The sequence below is a fragment of the Suillus discolor genome (assembly GCF_016758755.1).
Source record: "Suillus discolor strain FC423 chromosome Unknown F5147scaffold_19, whole genome shotgun sequence".
NCBI classification, from domain to species: Eukaryota; Fungi; Basidiomycota; class Agaricomycetes; order Boletales; family Suillaceae; genus Suillus; species Suillus discolor.
In genome coordinates this window covers 514683-541349 of record NW_024541266.1, presented here as the reverse complement: position 1 = coordinate 541349, position 26667 = coordinate 514683, and the positions used below count along the sequence as shown (strand labels likewise).

Sequence of the window (26667 nt, the reverse complement as noted above, 5' to 3'; positions counted from 1 at the left end):
TTCTGAAGGACTGGAGGACAAGTGTCGGTCCTGGTGCATGTCATCAGTCTTTGAAAATCACAGGATACTCCGTGCCATCAGACAGTCAGATCACTAGAGATATAACAAGAAGGGGGTATAGATTCGACTTGAAGATATCAGCATTGAGTTGACTAGATGTTGACAAGCAGCGCCGGCCCGTTCTTGGAAGGAGCGGAGTTTCTGAATTTTTTTAGCACAGCTCAGCTCAGCTTGTTTGGCAACTTTGGGATCTTGACGAGGAGTCTCATATCAATGTACTAGTGACACACTTGGAGCGCGTCACCATCAAGATTTTCCCTTGAATCTGCCACCTGGCAGAACTGCTTTAAAATAGTTCTCCCACAACACTACCCGCGTTACGCCCTGTCATGCGGCCCGAGGCAGCCTGGCAGATTCATCTCTCACGTTGTACTTATATTCCTGCAGAAGAAACAAATGTGTCACCATGCTCATCGCTGCAGCAAAATAAGTATTATCTTCTCTGGGATGTTTCAATCACAAGGGCATAAAGCCATAATGCATATATATGTTTCCACGCCCTAGCTAACTAAACTTGAACACCACCACAATGCCTCCTCGCATACTCGCCTATTCCGCTACAGCTGGATTCAGACACGACAGCATCGAGGCTTCTATCGAGGCTCTCAAAGCCAAGGAATCCGCCCTCGACGTAAAGTTCGACTTCACGGAGGACAAGTCAAAGTTCACAGATGAAAACTTATCTCAGTATGATGCCATCTTGTTCTTGAACAACTCCGGCATTGGTACAGTCGATATTGAACGACCAGTGAGATGGAAACTAATGGCTCTACACCAGTTCTTGATGATACCGGAAAGGTCGCTCTACAGAATTATTTCAATCTCGGCGGCAACTTCCTTGCTATTCACTGCGCCGCAGACGCCCTTCGCGATACTCCTTTCTTCGGGAGACAGATTGGTACGTTGTGATATGAAGGATCGATGCTCTGATGCTTTACATTTGCATAGGTGCCTATTTCGACTACCACCCTGAGATTCAGGAATCAGTAGGTCGTAAGAGGCTTTGCGGCCACACAATTGCTCACAAATACTGCCATTTCAGGCTGTAGATGTCCTGGACAAGACGCACCCTAGTACCGTCATGTTACCAGATAAATGGCGCTTGCTGGATGAGATGTGTGCTTGTTTATAAACCTCCTTTAAAACACACTGACTTCTCCAAGGTACAACTTTGAGTCGGACCCTCGTGCCGTCGGTGCCAAAGTCCTTCTGACAGCCGACGAGTCAAGCTACCAAGGTAATGTTGATGAACCGAGTAGATGCGTGTGCTGACCATAATAAATGATTTTAAAGATCCTCAGGCGAAAGAAAAAACTTTGCACCATGGATCTCCCCACCCAATTGGTGAGTACTTAACCCGAGCAGTATCGACTTGCCTCGATTCCTCGTAGCTTGGTATCAGGAACGAGGTGCCGGCGTTGAAAGCCATGGCATTGCTGGTCGCAGCTGGTTCACTGGGCTCGGTCATTGTATCGAAATATGGAGCGTAAGTGTGGTATACTTGTCTTGAATTGAAAGTAATCAAAACCTTCTCAGGACGACCTCTTCTTGGGTCATGTCATGGGCGGTATCAAATGGGTGCTTCAATCGAAGACCACGAAAGCATTTAATGCCAACGGCAATGTCGGTAATGCGTCCTGAGACCTGAGCAAGAGCAGTGAGAAATGTATACAGCGTGGGAAATGACATGTAAATGCAGAGCGAGAGGGAATGATTAAAAGGAATGGAATATGCATGTTCCTGTCAGAGGAATAATTATTGAGGTCTGCACTCTGGCTCGCCTCCCATGTTGTCTTCGCCATAGTCGTCACCGTCTTCGTCCTCCCAGTCATCTTCGTCTCCTTCTCCGAACTGCGATGCAAACCCTTGATCAAAGAAGTCCGAACCAGCCGGGAAAGACCGGGCACGCACGTCCACAATATCCCCCTCTTCATATGGGACTTCATCGACAATTTCAGGCATTGGGTCCATGTCATCCTTCTTTGGCGGCAAAAGCCTCTCCAAAGCCTCCGAGATCAAGCAATTAGTGAATGCTTTTCATAGTTATAAATATACATACCGGCTTGTTCACAGACTGTAGCCACTGGGCATCGGGCATTTGTATGTCAAGAACTATGAACAGGTCGCCTTTCTGATCTGGGTGTTTGTGTGTGGGCATGCCTTCTCCACGAAGTTTTATCGAATCCCCGGGACGGATAATCCTGCCTGGTGGACTGGAAACCCGAATGCCCCTTCCGTCGAGGTGCTTGATCAAGATGCGAGAAAAACCTAGAAGTGCTTCGGATAGCGTGATTTTGACATTTGTCAACAAATTGCTGCCTGAGCGCTCAAAAGACTCGTGGTGAGTAGTTTTGAGTTTGAAAATCACATCACCAGCAGGAATACCGGGCTGTTGTACATTAATCGACAGTCATTCAAGAATTCGTATTACCCACCTGTTGATCGCCTGCGCCTGCGAGGACGATCCGGTGTCCATCTGGCATGCCTTTCTCGATGAAAATTTCTTGTCGGGTCTTTTCCTCTACTGTCTTTTCACCCTTACATTTTTTACACCTACCTATCATAAGTGGCCATAAATGCGCATGTATAGTAGAACGAACCGGTCTTTCTCTTTTAGTTTACTGCCTTGACCGCTGCACTCGGTACATTTCGTCCGTGCTGTGCCATACCGCGAAGCGGCAATCTCAAAAGAAATATCCGACAGGATGTTCGAAAAGTAGTAAAGCTTCGCACCTGTGTTTGGATGAAAGTCCAGCCTTTTCCTTCGCAGTTGACGCACTCCTTTGGTTTGGCGCTACCCCGGGCTCCAGAACTACATTAATGGGACCTTGATTAACCGGTGATCTAGAACGAGCTCACACCACATACCCTTGACACGTGCTGCAAATGATCTCTCTTGCCATATTCATCTTCACAGACTTTCCATTGTATAAATCTTCCAGCGTAACATCATAGGGAACCTCTGTATCTTGGCCCTTGTGTCGGTGGGGGCCCCCTCCAGGCCCTCCTCCACCAAAGTCGAAGAAAGTTGCGCCACCACCGAAAAATTGAGCAAAGAGATCTGCAGCATCAGCCATACCACCTGGTCCCCCTGAACCTGGGCCTAGACCAGCCATCCCACTTTCGTCATATAGTGCTCTGCTCTCTGGATCACCAAGGATCTCGTAGCTAGAGGGTAGGCGTGACCGTCAGATGAGTTTGAGGAAGCAAGAGATGAAACGGACGCGGCAGCCATTTCCTGGAATTTCTGAGCAGCTTGAGGGTCATTGGGATTCTGTGTTATAGGAAATTGTGGGCAACGGCCAGCGTAATTGCATGAAAACAAACCTTGTCCTGTTAAACGCAATGGTCAGCTGATTTTGGAGAACAATCACTGAATAACTTACGGGATGATGCTCCTTAGCCTGTGAAGGTGTAAGAGCCTGTTAATGGATCAAGTGTGAACTCGCACCTTTTTCCGATAGGCCTTTTTGATATCATCTTGTGCAAACTGTTCAGGCCAAGCGCATCGGAGCAAGGTGTCTAGGACGTACCTTCACTGGCGGACGGCGGAACACCTAAAAGGTCATAAAGCTCGGTATCTACAGGCACTGCATAACCGTCAGCGGTCAATTGTAGAAAGGGCAGCTTGGTTAACCAACTTTTTCTTTCGAGGAAGGAAATCCGACTGAAGACACAGTTAATTTTAACGTCGTGACACGCGTTTTGGCAAGACGCGCTTCGGAGTTTGAATTATCAACCCTTGAAGAAAAAAAACTTGGCTCTCGAAATTCTGGTTGCGTTCAGTGCTTAGCTTGAGGCTCGGTGCATGTTACTAGGATAGGTGAGCCTGCAGTTCTTGTTCTTCATCTCCAGAATGATGTTTCAATCATTATCTACATTGTCTTATTGGGCTCGCCCAGAAATGACGAACATTTAAACCTGACTTTTTCCAAAGTCCCACCTATAGTATCCTCATGCTTATCCGTTCCCTATAGGTTCTTAGTCCGGCACTGATGCCCTTCATACTTGTATATAGTGCTCTGCAATGAACTTCTACTTTGAGGCTTCTGAAGTACTTAATCGTCTCGATGCAAAAGAAGGTTCCATCAAAGGCATTCTGGCCACTTTACCCGAGAACAACAGATCGAGAACAGCTGCGCTTGTCATTGAAACACTCAAATGTAAGTTGCGGCACATCACGTTATTAGATGTGATCATTTACCCACCATTCAGACAAATCTGTCCTCTCCGATGTCATCCAGGCATCCAAGCTCCTCACCGAGGAAAGGAAGAAAATCAATTCTTTGAATCTAGCCCTTGTGCTAGTGCATGACACACTGCTCGCAAATGGTATTCAGGCTGGGGACGGGCCCATCAAACAAGCCATTTTCAGGCACAAGACTAGGCTAAAGAGCGAACTCCAGCGAATCAAGATAAAACGAGGTGTCAAATCTGATCTGGAGTTGGCTCAGACCAGTGACGACAGGGCAGGTTAGAGCACATCCAATAGAAAAGTGCACTTGGTGAACCATCTTCACAGCCAAAATCCCTCGTTACGCTCGTGTCAATACTTCAATATGGTCGACAGAGGAGGCCATATCATTTTATACCAAACGTGGTTTTCAACTGCAAGGTCCCTTTGCGTCGAGGTCAGCCATGCGTCCTGGAATGTTCCTGAGTACTGATGTCGTCCGCTTGTCTCAGCAAAGGGTTTGGAATTGACGAGCACATACCAGATCTGCTGGCATTCAACCCTGCTTTACAGTTTCGCGATGATCCTTCCTACAAAACTGGCAAGATTATTTTACAAGATAAGGCGTCGTGTTTCTCCGCGTTTGTGCTATCGCCTCCTTGCAACGATCCAAATGCTGTGGTGATAGACGCGACAGCTGCTCCCGGAAACAAAACCTCACATCTGAGCGCACTGATGGGTAACAAGGGAAAGGTAATCTGTATACCCCGCTTCCAATTTAAACCTTTTGACGGTGTGGTAGTTATATGCTTTTGAGAAGGACAAGAGGCGCTTCTCGACGTTGAAAATGATGCTCGCCAAGGCTGCTTGCCGCAACGTAGAAGCCATCAACGCTGATTTTCTCACCGTCGACCCTTCCCATCCGAAATATTCACTGGCAACCCATATGTATGTTCTACTTCGAACACCCTCGATTTCTACTAACTTCTACTAGCTTGCTTGATCCTTCCTGCAGTGGTTCAGGTATCGTAAATCGTCTAGACTATTTGCTTGAAAATGGCGAGTCTCTTGTATATTGTAGCTCAACTCAGCTGACGCTTCCATAGAGACAGAAATGGTGGAAGAAGACCGGTTGAACAAACTAGCCGCTTTCCAGCTCATGATGATCAAACATGCTATGAAATGTGAGTAGTTCGGAGAATAGTGGATATAGAAACTATAATGACTTCTTATTTCGTCTTTAGTTCCATATGTACAGAAAATCGTTTATTCTACCTGTAGCATTCACGCGACAGAAAACGAGCATGTCATTAGCCATGCCCTTCAGTCGGACGAAGCAAAGCGCAGCCATTTCAAGCTTGCACCTCGGAACGACGTCCTGCCCACATGGAACCGCCGAGGCCAGCCAGAAGAGATGAAGGGCACAGGTAAATACTCGTTCCGCTCGACACATGCAAATCAAAGTGAGACGCATTTTAGGTGACGCGGACAGCCTAGTTCGTTGCTGCCCGGGCGAAGATGGCACAAACGGGTTTTTTGTTTCGTGCTTCATCCGGGAACATAATTCTGTGCTCTCTCAGACCGAATCGTCGAAGAAGCGTAAAGGGGAAATTGAGGAAGTGGCTCCGGAGAAGAGGAAGAAAAAACGCAAGAAAAAGGTCAAAACGGAATGAGATCTTCGCTAGATTTGCTAATACACATCCACGTCGAAATTTCGAAATATAAGCGTGTTTTGAGTTGTCGACTAACCCGCTTGCGCTGTCCCCAGCGCGATGTGAATATTTATTATTAGCAACCTGGAGATACGGACGGATGTCTGCGGTAATCCCTCACTATTTCCCGCCAGCGCTTGAATTCACCAGAGTGAGGACTCTTCAACTTATGATGAGCCAGCACCGAGCGTCACGGTGTGTTGCCTTCTTGGTTCCCCTTCAGAATCAGTGAAGCAGGCGGCGACGAAGTCGTTCCCTGCACGCCTGGGATGATTCCGGTTTCTTGCTAACATTGTTAGTAATTGAAATGAATAAGGTTGATGTTTCGGATTGCCAACGATGATGATTCAAATATTGCTAAAACCGCTGAATGGCTTCAATAAATCTTTCGGATGCGGCCCATTGAACGACTGAATACGACTTGGCAGGTTTAAATGCATGGCATAAGTCATATGTAAATCGATTCAATTCCGATTGTAGAGTTGGAACGGGTTCGATCATTTTCGTAGCAAGCGTAGTTCACCTCGAGTTGAACCCCCCTCGACAGCATGAAAAGCATATGTAGACTATCCCTGATGCCTGCCGCTCAGGAAATGGAGTAGAGTGACGACAATGATCATTTCTAAGTGGCGGCATGAATAAAACCACCATGAAGTGGGGAGGAAAGGGACACACCAAAATAATACCGTCGAACCGCTGCTTGAACCAAGCCATGGTGTCATCCCTCCTCACTCGGTGCTGGAACCCAATACGTGCCCGTCTCTCTTTTCTTCTGGCAACACGAGCACCAGGGCGACCCATCACGACATAGAAGTCCATTCCGAAGATACCGATTCCAGGATCGTATCTCGCACCAAGGTCGATGTGCTCCTGGATACCGAAACCGAAGTTACCGGTCTCCGAGAAGTTCTTCCGACGCAACTCGTACTCTTTCACTTTGAGACCACGCTCAAGAATCTCCTCTGCCTTAGGCCCACGGATAGTGACGTGGACAGCAATCTTCTCGTTACGACGGATACCGAATGTGCGGACGGTGTAGCGAGCTTTCGAGGTAACGGGTGTTTGACCAGTGAGCTGTTCGAGGACTTTGGATGCACGGGTAAGGCGATCACCAGACTCGCCAACACAAATGTCTAGATGAATGCCTTAGCACCATATGAGAACACGAGAAGAGAGGCGCACTGATGACGAGCTTGTCAATCTTCAGCTCCTTCATGGGGTTAGTGGGTGCTGTTTTTTGTTCGGCCTGCAGCATGATCTTCGTTAGGCGAACTTGAAAAATCATGCATAAGTCACTCACCATTGCGTCGTAACTTCTAGTTAACTTCCAGCGTTATTTTGTCGCTGTCGAGGGATGCGCGAGGCTAGGTATGTCCACATTTGGGTTCTGGAGGCTGAACTCTAATTGAAAAACTAGGTAGCTAACTCGGCAGAGTCCGACTGCAATGTGCTTATGCATTACATAATATGTCGATGACAAATATCTATTGCTGACTCATCTTTGAACAGGTACTTGCTAACAAATCATTCATTCGGTGCCGTGAAATTCACTGACACCTTGTTCAGTGACTACCACTAGACCGTAGTCTGCACTGAGCTAACACATGGCTTCAAAGCGCGCGCTTGAAGGTATGTTACTCTCCAAGCATTATTTAAGCATGAGGCACTCATATCTCATCGCAGCGCCTGGAGAGGCTGGGCCATCGAAACGGAGGCGGGCTGAGGACAGTAATGATTATGTTGAAGAAGAATATCATAGTGATCAAGAGGACAACGCCTCTTTCGTTCCTAGGGGTGCAACAATCAATTTCAGTGCGCTGACAAGGAAACTGGCGGAAGCCCGGAGGGCCAAACCTATCGACGGTGATGAAACTTCGTTGGACGCGCATCGTCGGCAACAAGACGCACTTGTATCCCACATATTCATGGATCAAGATTTCTCTTTTCTTCATCTTAAACCTGACCATGCTTCGCGGCCATTATGGATTAGTCCTGATGATGGACACATTATCCTCGAGGCCTTTTCGCCCATTGCAGAGCAGGCTCAGGACTTTCTTGTAGCTATAAGTGAACCTGTTAGCAGGTACGCAGATTTCTGCTGTGTAATTTACACGTCTAGACACGCCATCAGGCCGGCCTTTATCCACGAATACAAACTCACTTCTTATTCACTGTACGCCGCAGTGTCGGTTGGGTTGCAAACAGAAGATATCATTGAAGTTCGTGTGCACTAAGGTCTTCGTGCTGCTGGAGTATGCTAATACATTTGATCCTGCAAGGTGTTGAACCGGCTTTCCAAGGTGTGTGTCCTGGGGCATGTAGTCCAACTGAGTTTCATAAAGACACAAGGTGCCAGTGCCAGAAACGATCACTAACTTCATCCGGGAGCGGACGTTATCTTACGGGAAAGTGAAGCTTGTACTGAAACACAACAAGTACTTCGTTGAGAGCAGCCACCCGGAAACCCTTCAGCTCCTATTGAAGGACAAAGTGATACGAGAGGCACGAGTGGTCTCTCAACAAACGGACAATAGTATCAAGGCTGCCACATTTACGACTACAAAAGCCCCTGTGAAGGGTAACCTTGTGATCCCTGGAACCAAGGAGGCTGAGAAGAAGAAGGATGAAACTGCGGGTACTAGGGCCGGAGCATCCATATCCGGAGGAGCCGCGGATGCTGACCTTTTCACCTCAATTGTTGGCGTTGACAACGGTGAGCTTGTACGCTCTGCCGCTGGCCTTTCTCATAGCTCTCGCCTTAGATGAAATCGATGAAGACGACGACAATGTTCATGCATTCGAGATTGATGACGCAAAAATCGACGTGAGCGTCTAGAAAAGATAGCTTCTTGTGGATTTCTCACGGGTTCTTTCAGGACGTCAAGAAGCGGTGTAATGAGTTGGAATATCCAATGCTTGAGGAGTATGACTTCAGGAATGACACGGTCAATGCGAATCTGGACATTGACCTTAAACCGGCGACCGTCATTCGACCATATCAAGAGACGAGCTTGAGCAAGATGTTCGGAAATGGGTATGTCGCGATCTTTAGTTGTCTAGGTACCTTCTGACCTGTGGACTTAGCCGTGCACGTTCTGGAATTATTGTTCTTCCGTGCGGGGCGGGAAAAACCCTCGTCGGCATTACAGCTGCCTGCACGATTAAAAAATCGTGTCTAGTACTGTGCACTTCTTCGTATGTCTGATAGCACTGATGCTGTGCCTAGAAACCTTCTCATGAAATCTTTTTCTTTCAGCGTGTCTGTTATGCAATGGAAGCAACAGTTCATGCAGTGGTCCAATGTGACAGATCGCCAAATCGCCGTTTTTACAGCAGACCAGAAAGAGAGAGTGAGTCTTGGCTACGATTTGTGCCTTTCCTTAGAATCTGATGATAAGAACTTACGTGTAGTTCGCTGGAGAGAGTGGTATCGTCGTATCGACGTATTCCATGGTGGCAAACACGCACAATAGGTCCCACGAGTCCAAGAAGATGATGGAGTTTTTGACTTCACGTGAATGGGGGTTCATTCTCTTAGATGAAGTGCATGTTGTGCCTGCTGCCATGTTCCGCCGTGTTGTCACAACAATCAAAGCGCACTCCAAGCTTGGCTTGACCGGTGGGTCGCTTGAGATGGCATTGAAGAATACCCAGTGGCTAATTTCACTCTGATCATAGCGACTCTTGTGCGTGAGGACGATAAAATTGCGGATCTCAACTACATGATAGGACCTAAATTATATGAAGCGAACTGGATGGACCTTGCAGCCAAGGGACATATAGCCAACGTCCAGGTAGGTTCTGTATTCTTCTACCTTCCGCGGCTTTTGCTGGACCAATCACCCTTTTGCTAGTGTGCCGAAGTTTGGTGTCCTATGACTCCTGAGTTTTACAAGGAATATCTTCGGGAACAATCTCGGAAGCGAATGTTGCTTTATTGTATGAACCCGAAGAAATTCCAAGCGTGTCAATTCCTCATTAAATTCCACGAGGCGAGAGGAGACAAAGTTATTGTCTTTTCCGATAATGTCTTTGCACTTGAGGTAAGAACGTCTGACAATTTTCTGGTTACATGTGCTCAAGTGTTCCAGGCGTACGCCAAGAAACTCGGGAAGCCTTATATCCACGGTGGTACCGGGCAGGTTGAGCGGATGCGGGTGTTGCAATGGTTCCAGCATGATTCTAATGTCAACACCATTTTCCTGTCCAAGGTACATCTTACGACATGAAGCAGAAAGAGACTCTTCATTGACTTCTCTTGCGCAGGTCGGCGATACGTCCATAGATCTGCCGGAAGCTACATGCCTTATTCAAATTAGTTCACATTTCGGGTCAAGGCGACAAGAAGCTCAGCGCTTGGGTATGTTGATATGGCAATGTTTTACTCTAGAATTTCATAGACAGCGACGGTGATTTCACAGGTCGCATCTTACGAGCGAAGCGGCGTAACGATGAAGGCTTCAATGCTTTCTTCTACTCGCTGGTTTCCAAAGATACCCAAGAGATGTTTTACAGCACCAAACGACAGCAATTTCTGATTGACCAGGGTTATGCGTTCAAGGTGATTACGCACCTGGACGGACTTGAGGAGCTGGAAGATTTGGTTTACAAGACCAAGGATGAGCAAATCGAGTTGATTTCATCTGTGCTGTTAGCAAACGAGAGCGAAGCTGATCTAGGGACGGATATACGCGGGAATGAGGGAGACTTGGCAGGAACGGTGACATCTAAAGACTTTGGCCCTACAAGGTTTCCGACAGCGCAACGGACGACAGGATCTCTCACGGCATTGAGTGGTGCTCAACATATGTCGTATGTTGAGCAGAACAAGTCGATGAACAAGAAACTCGCGCGAGATGCAGCACCACGCCACAAATTATTTTCCCGTCGCGATAAGGACAAAGCTACCGCACGGAAAGAGCAACGAGCGATGGGGCGGACTTGATTGGAAGTGGGGAGGACTGGGCCCGCGGTTTCCACCGTTGTCACATTGTTGAAGCTTTGGCAATTTGTCATATTGTCAGTACCTTAACGCCACCGTGTCTTGAAATACATAGTTTTTATAATATATGGCTCTACAATGATGACGTATATATATCTGGAGTGACTACGTAGCAGATCTTATAGAGTGTCCCCTGTGACTTCCAAAAGGGTACTTCCAGATACATAATAATCGAAGAACAGGTACGACTGCGGTGGTAGTTGTACTCAGAATCGAGGAAGAAGAATGTACAGCAGTCGTATCGAGGTAAACACGGCCTCACAAGATTGTAACCTATAGTCAGTGAATTAATTGACGTGGCTCATGGAATCATGACAAGACTCAGATTACTAAATCCGGGTTGCCGAAAACGGCAAGTGACTGAGTTTGTGCGGAGATCGGTTCGGAGCCAAAAAAGTAGATCTGGCCCAGGCAAGGTCCAGCCTGTGACTTGATCGAATAGGGATCGAATGCGGACGTGATACACAAAGATCTGGCTTGCCCGATGAAGTGGTCCCTTTTTATATGTTCTCCTGCCTTCCCTCTCTTTAGGTCCTTTCCTCCCCGCCTTCATCTCCTACCGCCTTTTTTTCATCCTCAATCACTTTTAAATTTAAATGTCCTCAAAGCGTGGTCGCAAGCGCAATGATAACCTCCCTCCTAATAGAGCTAGGGATGTTCAAAGAGCGTTTCGTGCACGGCGAGCTGCTCATCTACAAGTGCGGCATTTTTATCCAACTTCTATTTCCAATCATCATCTAATTTCACTCCTTTTCCAGGCTCTCGAGTTGCGAGTATCGGAGCTCGAGGAAGAGAATAATTGCTTAAGAGCTGCACTCAATTTACCTGCAGCTAACCGCCCATCTCTCGGTAAAGGTCCGACAGGCAAGGATAAATCAAAGTCTCTTGAGACAACGCCTGTTGCTGCCCAATCCAACTCTTCTAAAAGCCGAGAGTCATCGCCCGTCGCAGAATCACCTTCTCCGGGTCGTTCAGAATCCGCTTCTCCCTCCGTTGTCAGCGGTAACTTGCGTAGCCCCCCTGTAATCGACGGTCATTGGGAAGAAAGTTTTATGATGAGTGATCAACAGTCGCAGGGCTCTCATGTATCATCTTCGTCGTCCGCTTCCTATAGTCTTCGCCCAGTTCCTCCGGCTATGTCCCAGAAGGGCTCCCATCAATTCACTTTTTCAAATCCGATGCCGCCTCCTCGCTCTATGATTTCAAGTAGCGTCCCTGCGCACTCTATTCAGCCAAACTATGCACATACCGCCGATAGGCCCGTTGCCACTGGATATAATGATATGAACTATCTTCTATGCGATGTCCGAGAAAACGCACATTATCCCTACTCATATCAACCCTCCCAGTTCAATCAAGATCATGCCATGTCCCCACCGGCTCAGCATCCTATTCATCCATCCCAAAATCATCACCCACAGCGCACATCCCTGCCGCATACATCAATACAGTACCCACAACGACGTTCAGTCAATGAACCTTCTGGGTTCAGACCGTTAGGCACCGATTTGCACCTGCCGAGCCCCCCGCCGCATTCGCAGGCTGTGCGCCTGGCATCGCCAGCCCCGTCTGCGCAAGATCCGCGATCTCATTATACCTCTCACGGCAAGCATCCTAATGCCCTTCGGTGACCTTTCAGTTGTTATCATTGTCGTCGTCCTGTACTTCTTAATTCCCGTTTTTGTCGTAACTATTCTCATCCTTTGTACTACCAGTCCCTTCCTCGCACGACCTCGAGATTGTCATTGCTCATTGCTAAATGATTTTAACAACGCCTGTATCGCTATCGCTCGCGAACTTTTCTTTTAGGCCACCTAGTCAATTTTACAATAGATGTATACACAGCTATCTGGTAAACTATTCTTTCCATGTAATAGCTTTAATTCTGCCTGTCATGCTGGCAATTCCGATGCTCGGACATGATCCAGCACGACCCATTGCGTTCGAGTCGGTTCGAATCGACGATGAGTCACTCATAACTGAACCAAATTTACCAAATTTCCTCTTTAAGCGATTAAGGTGACAGGCACCGTACAGCCACTGGGCGGGTACGACCATATTTGATAGCCAAATATAGTCCTTACATAAAGATCCCGTGCCAAGGTAACCTTTTCTTGTTTTGTCCATTTGCTGGCGACCGCCTCCGACGACGCATCATGGGACTATCGCATGAGTCGCACCGGAACAAAGCACCCTCTGTCACCCTTTCCAGCACTCATCTGATGGTGGCGTTCATTTTTTTTGGCGCCAGTTTATCTGATACAAAGTGACGGGGTATCCATGGGCATGGGCATGTGATTAATATTCTGATCGATTGTGGGAACTTGCGAGATTCTTGGAGATCTGTGCTGCATAAATATTGTACTCGCAACCTAAGACGTGTTGCGTCCTAGATTCTCCCGCTATATCGTCGGGACTCACCTTATCCAGTCGGTTCACGAGCTCCAACAGATCTAGACCCACTAGCAAAAACTACGCAATGTATACAATCTGTGTAGGCAGTATCCTGTAGGTATATTAACAAGGTTGGTATATTATGCTTCGCATGCGTTGATTAGTTCAATTAATCCAGATTGCACCAGTCGACTTTGCCTTGAGGTCCATACTTCTTCTCGAGCCAGCCATTCGCAGCCTTGAAATGACCATTGCCCAGAAAACCCTTATGAGCACTAAAGGGCGAAGGGTGCTATTTCGGAAGTCAGTCAAGAATGCCACCAAATCCAAGTATTCGAGGACGCACGGCACTAGTAAGAATCAAGTGTTTCGTCTGGGCATTCCTAGTCAGCGCTCGAACGCCACCGATGGGGCCTTGATGAACCTACCTTGCTGAGTTTAGCCACACGCTTTGCGGCCCATGACCCCCAAGCCAAGAATACCACTCCACGCCCAATCCCGTTCATGTCGGAATCACCGCCGGACGAAAGATTGGCACCGCCATACTTATCAACTACGTCCACAACCTTGTCAGTAAATTCTTCCCAGCCCTTGCCGGAATGGGACCCTGCTTTGTTTGCCTTCACAGTAAGACAGGTGTTTAACATGAGGACACCATTATCAGCCCACGCCGTGAGGTTACTGGTTATTATTCAGAAGTTCATGTTAGTACATACATAATTCGGACTCATCCACCTTATCTGATGCTTACCCATGCTTAGGAGGTTCGAATTCGGGGTATTCGGCCTTTATCTCAGCATAGATCTAGAAATGCAAGAATGAGGCGTGATGATCAATTACCAGTGAGAGATTGCGCACGTTTTTCAAGGAAGGCGGCACAGTGACGCCCTTGGGGACGGAGAAACAGAGGCCTAAAAGTCGCGTGACGCCCATTAACCTGGGATCAAGAGCGGTATAGGAACGGCTCACCATGAGCTTGATTCGGACCGTGGTAGGGGTCCTGGCCAATGATTACGACCTTCACCTTTCCGAGGGGCGTGTTAGACCACGCATAAATATCTTTTGCTGCTCACGGGGCTCAGTTACTCGGCTGACTAGTTCTCTTCGCGAAAGGAAACATACGTGAAGGGTACACTTTGAGATTTTTAGCACTCTCGTCAGGGCCATGGACTCCTTCCTCCCACAGGAACTTCTTCAATGAGATAAAATATGGCTTTTTGATCTCTTCCTTTAGAAGTTTCAACCTGAAGAATGGTTCGGCGTCAACGGGAAAATGATCAACACGGTGTCTTATCAGAACAGAACATAACACGGCGTTGTTATGTGAACAGCCCGAACGCACCAGCTCTTGCCCATGCATTCGGATTCTAGCTTTAGCAAATGTTTCTGATCCTGCGGAATTGATTCGACGTATTGAGACAGAGAGAAAGGTATCGCATTCAAACGCTGAACTCCGGCGACCGTAATTTTAGCAGAGTCGGGGCCTGACGACGAGGCGCCTAGCTTCAGTTTCTTAGCCGCGGGCTTTGCATTTTGGCAATCCTGTGTTCCAGATAGCATATCCATGAGAGTTCTCTGCCTTTTCAAGGTGCCTGTCGCCTGTGTTGCGGTGACTGTGGCCTTGGCTGGGCCATCTTGTGATTTTGAACTAGATGATTCGGAGTCTTTTTCCGCGTTAGAAGTCGAAACTACTGCGGTGTCGACATCTTCCAGGTAGACGACGCGTTGTTCATCCGACATGACACTGAGAGGCTATGGAAGAGAAGAAAAACGCGGGAGTCTAGTCCCGCGAGCGGTCGCGACATGAACCCCTTCCCGGGGGAGCCTACATTTTAATTGCTAATTTATGTAAATGCCATAACAGGTTTCGGTGTCTTTTGCTTGTCCTTGTTTTCTTCACTCACGAAGTCGCCTCTATATTCGAAACGTGCCAAATTCATAGTTCTACCTTAGGATTTCGCCAAACTGCCGCGTTCAAACTCTTCGCCTTCGCCGCCGTCTGCAAGAAATGCATCTGGGCGTGCGGACTTGTCTAGAAGACAATTCTTGAGTTCTAGGCCTGCAAAACGTCACCTAGGCCCGTTTGGGGCCACGGCGGCAGCTGTTCAACCAGATCATACTAATGTGGAATTGAGTTCAACCTATCACGCAGGGTCTTCAAGGTAGGAATTATGCCAGCTCACCAAGTATAAGGGAGCTCATGCTGTGTACTCAATCTAGCGATCAGTCAAGTAGTGAAACAACCGAGGAGGATTCGGATGACGAGCCTCATGACGTTCGAGGACGCCGTCATTCTCAAAAGGGCTTGCAAAGGGACGCTCGAGATGCTATCAGGAAAAGGCGGCACGGGACGTCTCCATCTCAACAGAGATCTGGCCCCATCCCTCCTGATCACTCTAACGATGCCAAGCAAATTGGATCCTTGCCACGAAGAATGTCATTCACTCGTTCACGCTCGCCCCATCCACGGACCTTCGACAATGCAACTAATGCAGCACACCTACCTTCTGGAGCTTCTTCATTTCCTCAGCGGCACAAACTGCTTCCAGTTGCGCACACTCTATTGCCAGCAATGATATCTGGCAGCCTTTCCCTCCCTTACCTTGGAACTTGGACATTCTGCATGGACACTAGATATATGGGAGAATCACTTCTCCTCATCGGATCTTTAGCTTGTTTCAACAAGAAATTCTCTGATGACACTCATGACATCATTGACTTGTCAATATCCACAGGTGAATATATTTTTCACACATGTGCAAAATTTTATCTCGGTACTAATTCTCGACTGCAGAGATGTATGTCCTCCTTATCGTAGCTATACTCTACATTATACGTGCACACATTATACTACCGCACTTCAACACCGCTGCACCTACTGCTCCAGAGTCTCGCCATACAGCGTCCCCTCGTACTGAGACTCGTGAAATTAGGCGCAGTGGCTCTCAGTTGAGCCCTGCAATTAAACCACGCTTTAGTTTCATTTGGATGAGTGTCCCAAAGAATTACAGGCATGTCATTTCCTAGGCGTTCGTGTTCACTGGAATGAACTCCCCACAGGGAGTCTCCGAACGATGGCGTCCTCACAGGGCTCCTACTCCCACCTATGATTGCGCTAGCGCTATTATACTCGGCCTTGCGGCAGGTTCACTCCCCTTCCTCTGATCCCAATCTTCCTCCACCTCATTGGTTGATAGAAGCCCCCAGTGTACTCCATAACCCTCGATCACCTGATTCCGCGATCGATGCTCTCATACAATCTCGTCGTGGCCTAGTGGACTATTCCACAATGTGTTCGTTTATATTACTGGCCCAAATATGTTCGTCGTGGATCATTGAGACACGCTATCGCGGACGTCCTAGCGTCCCTGAGGGAGAGCGGGGCTCTGTTCCTCGTAGTGAAATGCGTAGAACATGGCTTTACGTGCTCTTCACTTTCGTCATGACCATGTTGGCCATGACTGTTCGATACCTTTTTGCGTTGGTGGAGATTCCTATATGGCGAAGTGAATCAATTTTTTTTAAAATTCTCCTGAGATGTTTACACCTTGATTACCCAGATATTAGCTATCTCGATATTGGCATCGGCTCGTTGTTCTACCAACTTTGCTTATATAGTGCCCTTCGCCTCGCGCATGGTGGGTTCACGCTGGGTGAATTGGCCCTTGTCTGCTTTGGCGGGCTGTCCTTGGCTACAGAACTGCTGGGATTGACTAGAGCGAGGGTCTGTCGGGCTTTTGCTTCAAAATCTTCATGCTGATTTCTCGCTAAGATATGGCCGAAAACAGCACCATTCATCGAGACCTACCGCCTGCCAACACCCCTGTTGATTTTCCAGATTGCGCTGATCGCAGGTTCTTTCATTACCGGCTTCCTACTTTCTCCTCTTCTCGCCCTATCACGGCATATCGCGCAACGACCGGTGAGGCGTCTTCGACTTCCACAGGAGAAGCAACGGCATCGACGAGCGCTTGCCGCGGGTTTTTACATTGGAACGATAATCATTGTCGTTGGTCTTATTGGTTCGTGGACGTGGTGGAACCTCGGACGTAGAAATCCGTGGTTTTGGGCTATCCTTTGGCTTCTTGAGGGGCGTAAGAAGTGGAGTCGGCCCATGCTTCTTGCCTACTGGGGCCTTCTCGGAAGCATCAGCGTTGCCGGATGGAACCGACAGCTATCGAGGTCAAGGCGGTACAGACATAGAAACACGAGTGGGGGTACGCAAGATAATGTGATCGTTCCATTTGCTGTGAACTCGAATCAGAAACCACAAACGGAGATATCTTCACCCACTCCCACCACTACACTTGGGCTTACATTCCCCAACTTGGCTAATCTCTCTAATCTGTCCAATGGTTCGCAAGTCGCCACAGAATTATTGGATGCCGCGGATAAGCACGTTCCTACACTTGGTATCAACGCGAGGCGCAAGTTCTTCCACGCGTTGGCAGTTGTTATGTTTCTACCTGGTGTGGCTGTTGACGTCAGTAGCCTTCTACCATCCATACTACCAGTAGTCTCACGAGTATCTCTAGCCCGCATTCACTCACTTGTCCTTCAGTGCAGCATTTGCGCTCTTTATCTTTGCAGAGTATGTTAGATACTTCGCCATTTATCCCTTTGGTGCGGCTGTGCACCTGTTCATGAACGAGTTCCTTGAGCAAAAGGACAGTGGAACTGCCATCCTCAGTCACTTTTATCTGCTTACTGGCTGCGCGGGCCCATTGTGGCTTGAAGAGTACGTCTTTGACATAGATGAAGTCCCAAGCAGGATCTAAATCATTGTAGCCCATCACAGTTGCTGCAATATACCGGTATCCTCGCTTTGGGTATTGGCGATGCTCTGGTTAGTTTCCTTTCTGTCGGTGCGGATTTTGAAAATTATCAATTGAATTGGACGTCTTTGTCAGGCATCTATTATTGGGAAACGTGTTGGTCGGCACCGTTGGTCTTCATCGTCCTCTAAAACCCTAGAAGGTAGTGCTGCATTTGTGATGTCCCTCGTGGGTTGCGCGTGGCTTTTGAGACTTTGCGGACTTACGGAAGAATTTTCGGTGAGTTCGTCCGCTTCTGGTGCCCCTAATCTAACACAACCCTGAAACCGCAGACATTGCGCTATGCTATCGTGGTCTCTCTCTCATGTGCACTTGAGGCCCTGTCAGACCAGAACGACAACTTGACTCTTCCGTTGTATATGTGGAGTTTACTTGTAGCTGTCGATGTGTAGTGGGGTTGCCATACTAGAATTTTTTTTTTGATCGCGGACATAGCATGGCGCGCTGACGGAATACACTCGTGCTCCATCCTAATTTTCATTAATGTTTCCACTAAATTCGCAAGAAAAAGAATGTAAACAAAAATGGAAGGCCTTGACCTGGTTCCTGACGTCAAATGAGGCACGGGGTTGTGTTGGTGGGGCGCTTAGTAAGCATGCCAATAACCCTTCTTCGATGAAGGCGACCGCCGACTTCACAAAGATTCCTCTCTACTCTACCATCACTACCGACGGCACTGGACATTCTGTCCTCAACCTCCCTACTGGTGCTGTAGTTTGTTGATATTATTAATTGCTTCATTTGAATTGTGGTTAACTTCCCATTTCAGCATCCTCCGGGTAATGACCACAGCTCCAATCAGTGATCGTCGCGTAGCTGTACCTAGTAATTGTTTCACGACTACTGAAAGGATACACTGCATTCGTACTGCATAAACTCTTCGGACTACTACCATGCAGTCCTCGACAATAACAGATACAGCTCTAGATTCACTTCCATCATCTCTATCTCTCGCAAAGCCTTTTTCTTTGCCATCAACGTTTCAAATGCCCATTCCACGTTTGCCCAAGGTGAGGCAGCGAAGTCCTCGACTTCCGCGACCAGCGACTGCCTCTATGGCAGAGGGTACTCAATCATACCTACCCCCTGCGCCCCAGATGGCATGTTTACATGATAGTCACATCCCCAGGAGCCTGGATCCTCGTGTAAGTCTCTCTTTTGGATGCCCGTAGGGTCACTGCACCACTATGACAGTTTTCTTCAAAGGAAGTAGATGATACTCGAGACACCGATGCTTTATCCATGAAGTCATTCGAAGTACGCCCTGCAGACTTGGGTGTGTGCCTCCCCATTCAGATCAGCGTAAATTCTGAGTGTCATCTTTACCCTGTTGGCTCATTCAGCTTCATCTGGTAGTCCTTATGAAACACTTGCGGCCGCGACAAGTACTCCTTGCCGACCCGACATCGATGCAGCCGAGCACGACTGGGCTACCTTCATGACTGCATACGCATTGGGTCAGTGGCACCCTCATCAAACGCCTCGTCATCCGCGTGCAATGATGTCTACTCTTATCATGCGAGAGAGTTCTCCGCGAGACAATTTTGCGTTGAGACATGATCCTGCACCGATCATAATCGAATCACGGCAGCCTTCGCCTCCTGTATCGCCTGCTTACCACACTTTTATTTCTTCCTCGGTTTCCAATTGCAGTAGCAATGAGACAGAGTTCAAGCCCGCTGCAGAGAAAGCGGTGATGGTCTCTGATTTTCCCTCATTCATCTATCCTGACAAACTATTGTCAAAGATTACACCAAAGTCATCGTCGCTTAGTGGCCGCAGGTTCCGCAAGTCATTCACAGATCTGCGACACGCAACAGGAGGGCAGCCAATGCATCTCCCTTTAGATGGGACACAAAGCTTTAGCATTAGTCCGGAGGCAACTGCTGCGGCTGCAACCATGCGATGGGCAGCAGCACGCGTTAATTTGTCTCCTCTTGCGTTGCCCTCTCCTGAGCATGAGCTAACAGATCCAATGCGAGGTGTACATGCAGCAATACCAGGATCACATCCGGCTACCAGTAGTCCCCCTGCCCATCCGACAACGCCCGGCATGTCTCGCATCCGCGCAGGCAGCTTTTGGGAGGGCACACAAGATGTCGAAGATGAATCAACGGTGCCCACCCTACCCGGATCATTACCCAGAACACCCCTACGCAACATAACTGAGGGAGAGTTATATGTGTCTCTTCCCCCGCCAGCATCTGTTCCATTGCAGCGTAATTATTCGCCTGAGCCGACAGAGGAAGGCGATTACTTCACCGCAGTCAGTACATCCGCTTCAGAGCCATTTCCCATGACCCCCGACCCCGCTCAACTTTGGCAGGAGTACGTAACCCACAGACGTGAATCTGGGCCAATGGAACTCAACGTTTGTACGGCACCACCCCTTCCACGAAGGATTTGTTTAACAAGGCAAACATCTTCGCCCCTACCCGACAGCAACGGCAGAGATCGTGGCTTACCAGGCGGAAGATCAGTATGCGACTCCGTCAATAGCTTTCGTGCTGGTCGGTCTGCGAAGGAGGAGCAGATGTTCCTAGATCTTGGCTATTTAGCGCCGCCGAACCCTCCGGACGAGCTCGAGCGAAGGCGCGCTCTATACAAGTATATCCGTTTTTCACCTTTGAAGGTCATCTCAGAGAGCGTGTAAAATAGGTTTAACCTCTGGAACACCGGCCCCGATATCAACTTCGATCGCATTGCACACCTGGTCAAACTTGTGTTCAACACGAAATGCGTTTACATATCCCTCATCGATGGCACAGAGCAGTGAGTATTAGTTGGAGTTCAACGCAAAGCTGTTGGTAATCACCACTACAGATGGTTCAAATCACAGTGTATGGTGCTTAATTCCTGACATTTCCGTATATCTCCAATCTTTTGCAGGTGGGATGACTCTAAAGCGCAGTGCAAGATTGACGTCCTTCTGTGCACACGCTATATTGCAAAGGTGTGGATATTTTTCCCCTGAGAACTTCAGTCTTACTGTCCGCAGGGGTGATGAACCAACTGTTATCCTGGACACGAAGTTAGATTGGCGGTTTGCTAAGAATGTTAGTGCACCTTGATGTGAAAGTTCATCTGACGAATATACTGAATGGTGTAGCCTCTGGTTACCGGATTTCCAAACGTTCGCTTTTATGCTGCGGCTCCTTTAAGAACCTCCGATGGATTCAACATTGGCAGGTAACACGAGTCGCTATCTACGCGACATATTCAGTTGACATACCGCCTACCTCAGTCTTTCTTTGATCGACGATTCACCTCGGCAGGATTTCGCCCCGCGTCAACGACACACTCTGAAGGAATTTGCGGTACTTGGGTTATAATTCAATCCTCCTCATTCTGTTAACACAAGCTCTAGGCTGTTGTGATGCGTGAGATGGAATTGTGGCGTGATAAAGTGAGCTAGGTTAGCTGTTGTACTTCCCCCCATGAACTAACCAACCCAGATCCAACTGCGCATACGAGACAAAATCCAGACCTCCGTGAGCATCGTCTGTCTCAGTACCATCCGCTGTACGTTGACTCACTGCATCTCAGATGGAGCAATTTAGTCGAGAGTGCCTTGAGATCGACCAGAACGATGCAAATATGGATGATGACCCTTATGCTAACGCATCCATGGACAGAGTGTATGATCGTGCAGCCAGACTTGTGAAGCGCACTTTAGATGTCGAGGAGGTGGTAGTAATGGATGTTTCACACTGCGAAGTACTGGAGACTCTCAGTGCCGAAGCAACGATATCTGTTGTCATGCATCGCGGGGATCCACAACCCCGATCAACATCTCGCACACTGACGGCTGATGAATACCACAAGCTAAACGTGTTCTTTGATCAATACCCTGACGGCAAAATATCTGAAGGCATTTTACCAGTCTGCTTCCGTCCCTTCATCCCAACGCACATACAGTATGCACTCAGTATGTCTTTTCTATCTTGACGTTCTTCTATTCCACTGATGATATTTGCTAAGCTGTTCCTGTTTTCAATATCGACAAAAGGCCGTTTGCCTTGATTTGTGCTTACAATGCCACTGATTCATCGCGGCGATTTGTAAGGATTCGGCTAGTTCAGTGAGACACCTCCATCTTAACTTTATTTTCAGCTCGAGGGACACGAATTGTCTTATCTTCGTGCTATTGGTTGGTTCCCCAACTTTCGTCTAGATAATCACTGAGAGAGAATAGGTGTCATCATTCTCTCTGCTGTCCTCAAGAGGAGGATGATGCTAGCCGACCAAGCAAAGAGTTTATTTATATCCAAGTTTGGTGCATGCTTCGCTTTCATGGGTAACATGACTAATTTCTCTCAAAAAAAGCATATCTCACGAGCTTCGTACTCCTTTGCATGGGGTAAGGATTGACGTCTTTGCTGGGATGTCTTCCTCCTAATGGCTTCGTGTAGATTCTCGCTGCGGCTGAATTACTTTCCGATACATCGTTAAGCCATAGCCAGACTTCATTCCTGCACACCGTCCAGGCGTGCGGGACATCACTTGTTGAAACGGTGAACCACGTTCTCGACTTTACGAAACTTAGCGGCAATATGAAATCAGGCGGCGTGGATAATGTCATTACGAGAAGCATGTGAGCTGGGATGGCTTTTATGCATGTTGTTGCTTATGGTTGACACAGTGTGGATCTCGAGCAACTTGTTGAAGAGGCAATCGATGGATCGTGGATTGGATATTGTGCTCGTACATCTGCCATTCGCGAGTCGGAAATCGGGAGTGTTTATGCTCCAGCAATGGAGCAGCGATCCTCGAGTGTCATGGCTGCTCCAGCCTCTTCGAAGCATGTGGAGATTATTGTCGATATCGACCGACGAGAAGGCGTAAGTCCTCCAAGCCATTCCTTCCTGTTGACCGCTGACTGTCGTATAGGGATGGATTCTGAAATGCGATAAAGGTGGTATTCGAAGGGTGTTGATGAATCTTTTTGGAAACAGCCTGAAGTTCACGACCGTAAGTATGATTCAATGCTTCTTGAGAGTGGTTCCTAATGACTGCGCAGGATGGTTACGTTCACGTATCTTTACGCCAAGTATCTGCGCCAAATGAAGAGCCTAGCATGGTGGAGTTATGTGTCAGTGATACGGGAAAGGTATTAAACTGGGTGCGATAGTTCGTTCAATGCTGACACTTGGTACAGGGAATCAGCCAAAATTTTCTGAAGGTAACGGGTTCACCAGACCAGTGGTCATCGTTTACTAACAAAGAACTCAGAATCACTTGTTCCATCCCTTTTCTCAAGAGAACCCTCTACAAGCTGGGACAGGTTTAGGCCTTGCGATTGTCAACAGCATCGTCCAGTCTCCAAGCGTGGGCGGGAAAGTGGAAGTATCCAGCGAAGAAAACGTTGGTACTGATATCAAGATCACCTTCCAAGCAGAATCTTTGGAAGATGGCGCAAGTGCTCTTCAAACTCCTTTCATGTTTGACAGTGCTATCCCCACCGTCACCTTCCTCGGGTTCAAGCAGAAGAGCAAAGGTGTTCAGATGCTCAGTGATGTGCTTCGCAAGTACCTCCAGGACTGGTGGGGATTCAGAGTACAGACTGACGGAGGTGAGTTGAGCGACATCGTGATCATAAACGAAGACTCGTCACCTGTTGTTACCGCTCTTGAGAAAATGGACTACCGTCGGTCGTTCATCATCTTGTCTTCAAGTAGAGGTAGTCCGAGGGCCATGGGGATTTGCAGTTCTTACGAGAGCCTTGGTGGTTTCTGTCGCATTGTTCACAAACCAGGAGGGCCTTTCCGATTGCGCGCTGCGCTGAAACAACTACTTCGAGCCAGGCAAAGACGTCAACAACGTCTGCCAAGCTTTGCCAGCTCAGTAACCGGGATCTCAGATGATAGCATCTCTCTGCACTCCTGCATGCTTACAGACGACTTAACGAATCCAGACCGGCATCGCCGAACGAGCATTGATTGGGGTTCACACAGTCGCTCAGCTCTCGCATTTCCTAACTCCCCACCTGAAATGCCAGCATCGCCGGATGTTGAGGAAGCGTCGTCTTCTCCGGAGAATACTGAGTCTGACAGCACATCCTCGAGCATGTCGAGTTCAACAGTAACCATCGGTACAGACGGAATACTCTTGGAGTCATCAATCCGGACACTGGATTTGAATCGCCCTCGTCCGAAAATTTTGGTGGTTGAAGACAACAACATTTTGCGAAGCTTACTGTGCGTGAATCAAGCCAGCTATGTTTTCAGTAACTCATGCGCTCATCTCCCAGTATTAAGTGGTTGATGAAGAAGGTAATGTCACCTATCTGCTAGCTCAATCAACCTACTCATTTTCACAAGGGATTTGAATATCGCGAGGCAGTCGATGGTCGACAAGGAGTCGAAACATTTGAATCTGAAGGACCCTTTGAGTGGGACTATATTTTTTTACATGATTACAACTCGCTCATTACTCGAATTCAGCGTCGTTCTTCTTGATCTGTCCATGCCTATCCTCGATGGTGTGCCTAGTACCTAACTCGTTCAAAGACTGTTCTCACATTTCTCATAGGGCTGGGTGCTACCGTCGAGATTCGCCAGCTTGAAAAAGCTCGAGAAAGTCGGCAGCCGAGCGTCATCCTAGCTTTAACTGGGATGTCATCCCTTGAAGACAAACGCAGGGCGTTCGAGGCTGGCATGAGCGGATAGTAAGCATGGTCGAATTTCCAAACCTCCCACTAATTAACATCACCTTCACACCAGCCTTGTCAAGCCCGTAGCATTCAAAACGCTCGAAGAGATGTTCCGCAAGATAGGGCTCTCGTAACCACTGTCGGCCCATCTACAGACTTGCTTCACGTATATACCTTACACCGCCTAATGGCATAATCACACGACCGCATGATATCCACGTTCCTCTGATGACATCGACAATTGTTTTCGTTCAGCTCTTTTACACAAGCACGCTACAACTTCACATTCTTCCACTTACTGATTGCATGTTTCATTTTTCTTGAATCGGTTATTATCTAGACCATGTATTATATCAAGCCTGGCAGTGTCTTACGATTGAATGCGGCGCATTTCACCCTGTTTTGTATAGATGCATGGAGATCAGCGTCGACGATGGTGGATTGCACATGTCCCGTGCGTTTTATGCCTCGGCATCTGTAAAACCTGTCGTGTGATGCTCAAAGTATGGTGAGGAAGGAAACTTTTCTGGTAGAGTGTTTTTCTGATAGGGACCCCCTGACCTAGACAGACGATGCTCTCATATTCTTCGGCATGCAATGGCTATTCTCATAGAACAACCACAACAAGTCGAAGATATGCAAGGAATCAATGAGTTGAACACGCCAATTTCGTCCTGCTGCAAATTCTTGTGTGAAGGTATCAAAAGATGGCCATAAGCCTACCACTACCATCTGCTGTCTTCCGACGCTGTATCACATCATTGAAAACGCAAAATGAAGAGTGGAAAGCAAGAAATCACTGGTTGACGTCCTTCACAGGTCAGTGAAGCGATGCCCGTCAAAGTCAGCAGATAACCCTTTGGCATGCTAAATCGATGGAAGAGGTTTCGGTTTTGAGGGCAGCTTGCACCCAAGTTGACCAGTTATATAGACGTTTCACGATGTGGTGGACCCTAGTTTTCCTGCTAACTGAGTTGAAAAAGATATTGCAACGGCAGAGGTAATTACCTGCGGATGATGGATGCTGACAATATGATTACTATAGAGAGACTCAGATGACGCGACGTTCGCAGCGTGTTTCAGCATGGACGCCCTGGCAGTTTATGTCGCAGTATGGCATAGCGCATTTTTTGCATTTGTATGCGCCCTTGTACCCGCACACGGAGCATAAAAGACGTGGGGGCAATTGAGGGGGAGGAGCGGCAGCTGTTAGATATGTTGGAACGTGACAAGGAAGACTTGCTATACGCTGAGGATGCTTTGGTATGTAGGAAGAGTCTGGGCAAGGAGATGAACTTACCGATTCCTCGATTAGGGTAGCAAGATTCTTGCGATATAGGAGAGCGGTCCGAACTTTCATGGACGACTTTTTCTTCTTCGCATTAGGGTCATTCAAGTGACGTTTATCTGAAACGACCTGGCGGACGCGGTTCTTTCCGCTGATGGCGCCCTCGTCATTATCGTCGAAGGTGATTGAAGGCTCTGTATAATTTGAACGCTGTGGAATGAATGTTCAGGTCTGACGATGACACGTGAATATGAGCTGTCACCTCAAGCTCTTCTAGGTGGCGTTTAGTCCGTTTTATGATTATATCTGAAGGAAGTGTCTGCTTCGTGGCATTGACGTGTCTCGGAGCTTGAGTGGTATGAAATCTGAATGAACCTCGAAAAGACAGCAAAGCATACCTTGCTCTCTTGCTCTCTTTGGTGCCATGAAAGTCGGTTGCTGACAAGTTACAACAAGCAATACCCGCAAACACTGCGTGACGCTTATATAATCGGATTAGCTCAAAACCATGATACAACTGCCAGCGCTGAGCGAAACAACAAAATAGTAT

The 26667-nt window shown here is 47.9% G+C and overlaps 9 protein-coding genes across 9 annotated transcripts; 5 read left to right on the top strand and 4 right to left on the bottom strand.

The window, feature by feature from the left end:
- Window positions 1-551: 551 nt before the first annotated feature.
- Window positions 552-1892, top strand: F5147DRAFT_110535 (ThuA-like domain-containing protein). Its single transcript, XM_041428075.1, has 8 exons — window positions 552-785; window positions 839-958; window positions 1009-1046; window positions 1103-1176; window positions 1224-1297; window positions 1354-1404; window positions 1452-1546; window positions 1597-1892. Exons 1-8 carry the CDS (start codon window positions 590-592, stop codon window positions 1699-1701), a joined length of 753 nt encoding a protein of 250 aa, XP_041294455.1. The 5' UTR covers window positions 552-589; the 3' UTR covers window positions 1702-1892.
- F5147DRAFT_110544 (uncharacterized protein) lies at window positions 1672-3770 on the bottom strand. Its single transcript, XM_041428076.1, has 12 exons — window positions 3702-3770; window positions 3594-3650; window positions 3512-3540; window positions 3447-3464; window positions 3388-3393; window positions 3285-3334; window positions 2929-3228; window positions 2794-2872; window positions 2661-2743; window positions 2496-2613; window positions 2120-2449; window positions 1672-2067 (listed from the first exon to the last, which is right to left on the bottom strand). Coding segments are annotated over exons 1-12 (1323 nt in total). The 5' UTR covers window positions 3703-3770; the 3' UTR covers window positions 1672-1815.
- Window positions 3771-4087: 317 nt separating this feature from the next.
- On the top strand, window positions 4088-5907 carry F5147DRAFT_574297 (S-adenosyl-L-methionine-dependent methyltransferase; the record flags this gene model as incomplete). Its single annotated transcript, XM_041431210.1, has 9 exons — window positions 4088-4223; window positions 4276-4533; window positions 4583-4691; window positions 4747-4987; window positions 5037-5182; window positions 5229-5304; window positions 5343-5418; window positions 5479-5661; window positions 5714-5907. The coding sequence occupies 9 exons, from the start codon at window positions 4088-4090 to the stop codon at window positions 5905-5907; spliced, it is 1419 nt and encodes a 472-aa protein (XP_041294453.1).
- A 102-nt stretch (window positions 5908-6009) lies between these two features.
- Window positions 6010-7322, bottom strand: F5147DRAFT_110462 (ribosomal protein L5 domain-containing protein). The gene is made up of 4 exons (XM_041428074.1): window positions 7247-7322; window positions 7129-7192; window positions 6622-7079; window positions 6010-6531 (listed from the first exon to the last, which is right to left on the bottom strand). The coding sequence occupies exons 1-4, from the start codon at window positions 7247-7249 to the stop codon at window positions 6466-6468; spliced, it is 591 nt and encodes a 196-aa protein (XP_041294452.1). The 5' UTR covers window positions 7250-7322; the 3' UTR covers window positions 6010-6465.
- A 150-nt stretch (window positions 7323-7472) lies between these two features.
- F5147DRAFT_688189 (P-loop containing nucleoside triphosphate hydrolase protein) lies at window positions 7473-11024 on the top strand. The gene is made up of 15 exons (XM_041436890.1): window positions 7473-7575; window positions 7630-8029; window positions 8078-8165; window positions 8226-8246; window positions 8296-8659; window positions 8709-8770; window positions 8823-8980; window positions 9031-9141; window positions 9203-9296; window positions 9358-9565; window positions 9625-9740; window positions 9801-9989; window positions 10038-10157; window positions 10213-10306; window positions 10368-11024. The coding sequence occupies exons 1-15, from the start codon at window positions 7551-7553 to the stop codon at window positions 10889-10891; spliced, it is 2574 nt and encodes an 857-aa protein (XP_041294451.1). The 5' UTR covers window positions 7473-7550; the 3' UTR covers window positions 10892-11024.
- Window positions 11025-11490: 466 nt separating this feature from the next.
- On the top strand, window positions 11491-12891 carry F5147DRAFT_688185 (uncharacterized protein). The gene is made up of 2 exons (XM_041436889.1): window positions 11491-11646; window positions 11707-12891. The coding sequence occupies exons 1-2, from the start codon at window positions 11545-11547 to the stop codon at window positions 12577-12579; spliced, it is 975 nt and encodes a 324-aa protein (XP_041294450.1). The 5' UTR covers window positions 11491-11544; the 3' UTR covers window positions 12580-12891.
- Window positions 12892-13511: 620 nt separating this feature from the next.
- On the bottom strand, window positions 13512-14902 carry F5147DRAFT_574373 (uracil-DNA glycosylase-like protein; the record flags this gene model as incomplete). The annotated part of the gene is made up of 8 exons (XM_041431216.1): window positions 13512-13634; window positions 13689-13715; window positions 13771-14023; window positions 14094-14146; window positions 14201-14253; window positions 14312-14407; window positions 14465-14586; window positions 14685-14902. 8 exons carry the CDS (start codon window positions 14900-14902, stop codon window positions 13512-13514), a joined length of 945 nt encoding a protein of 314 aa, XP_041294449.1.
- Window positions 14903-14906: 4 nt separating this feature from the next.
- F5147DRAFT_745071 (Fph type histidine kinase) lies at window positions 14907-24963 on the top strand (the record flags this gene model as incomplete). The annotated part of the gene is made up of 36 exons (XM_041439726.1): window positions 14907-15038; window positions 15296-15504; window positions 15563-15890; window positions 16232-16353; window positions 16403-16848; window positions 16903-17066; window positions 17115-17825; window positions 17878-18080; window positions 18131-18188; window positions 18253-18396; window positions 18450-18551; window positions 18799-18864; window positions 19077-19322; window positions 19372-19453; window positions 19521-20784; window positions 20836-20949; window positions 21176-21233; window positions 21287-21366; window positions 21422-21494; window positions 21545-21583; window positions 21724-22105; window positions 22159-22238; window positions 22291-22327; window positions 22373-22448; window positions 22504-22537; window positions 22590-22771; window positions 22820-23018; window positions 23068-23175; window positions 23198-23287; window positions 23336-23359; window positions 23410-24374; window positions 24428-24449; window positions 24498-24568; window positions 24621-24658; window positions 24709-24844; window positions 24900-24963. 36 exons carry the CDS (start codon window positions 14907-14909, stop codon window positions 24961-24963), a joined length of 7149 nt encoding a protein of 2382 aa, XP_041294448.1.
- A 917-nt stretch (window positions 24964-25880) lies between these two features.
- F5147DRAFT_772234 (uncharacterized protein) lies at window positions 25881-26543 on the bottom strand (the record flags this gene model as incomplete). The annotated part of the gene is made up of 4 exons (XM_041441332.1): window positions 25881-26078; window positions 26130-26327; window positions 26380-26465; window positions 26516-26543. The coding sequence occupies 4 exons, from the start codon at window positions 26541-26543 to the stop codon at window positions 25881-25883; spliced, it is 510 nt and encodes a 169-aa protein (XP_041294447.1).
- Between the last annotated feature and the right edge of the window lie 124 nt (window positions 26544-26667).

Excerpts from the sequence above, each read along its gene's own strand:
- F5147DRAFT_110535 (XM_041428075.1), top strand. The coding sequence starts at position 590 with ATGCCTCCTCGCATACTCGCCTATTCCGCTACAGCTGGATTCAGACAC. Across the intron at positions 959-1,008 it reads TTTCTTCGGGAGACAGATTG|GTGCCTATTTCGACTACCAC; the intron begins GTACGTTGTGAT and ends ACATTTGCATAG. Across the intron at positions 1,547-1,596 it reads ATTGTATCGAAATATGGAGC|GACGACCTCTTCTTGGGTCA; the intron begins GTAAGTGTGGTA and ends AAACCTTCTCAG.
- F5147DRAFT_110544 (XM_041428076.1), bottom strand. Across the intron at positions 3,541-3,593 it reads TCCGCCGTCCGCCAGTGAAG|ATGATATCAAAAAGGCCTAT; the intron begins GTACGTCCTAGA and ends AGTTTGCACAAG. Across the intron at positions 2,068-2,119 it reads TACAGTCTGTGAACAAGCCG|GCTTTGGAGAGGCTTTTGCC; the intron begins GTATGTATATTT and ends TTGATCTCGGAG.
- F5147DRAFT_110462 (XM_041428074.1), bottom strand. Across the intron at positions 7,080-7,128 it reads GATTGACAAGCTCGTCATCA|ACATTTGTGTTGGCGAGTCT; the intron begins GTGCGCCTCTCT and ends GCATTCATCTAG. Across the intron at positions 6,532-6,621 it reads GGTTCGACGGTATTATTTTG|CGGCAGGCATCAGGGATAGT; the intron begins GTGTGTCCCTTT and ends CCATTTCCTGAG.
- F5147DRAFT_688189 (XM_041436890.1), top strand. The coding sequence starts at position 7,551 with ATGGCTTCAAAGCGCGCGCTTGAAG. Across the intron at positions 8,247-8,295 it reads TGTTGAACCGGCTTTCCAAG|GTGCCAGTGCCAGAAACGAT; the intron begins GTGTGTGTCCTG and ends TAAAGACACAAG. Across the intron at positions 8,660-8,708 it reads AATTGTTGGCGTTGACAACG|ATGAAATCGATGAAGACGAC; the intron begins GTGAGCTTGTAC and ends CTCTCGCCTTAG.
- F5147DRAFT_688185 (XM_041436889.1), top strand. The coding sequence starts at position 11,545 with ATGTCCTCAAAGCGTGGTCGCAAGCGCAATGATAACCTCCCTCCTAAT. Across the intron at positions 11,647-11,706 it reads GGCGAGCTGCTCATCTACAA|GCTCTCGAGTTGCGAGTATC; the intron begins GTGCGGCATTTT and ends CTCCTTTTCCAG.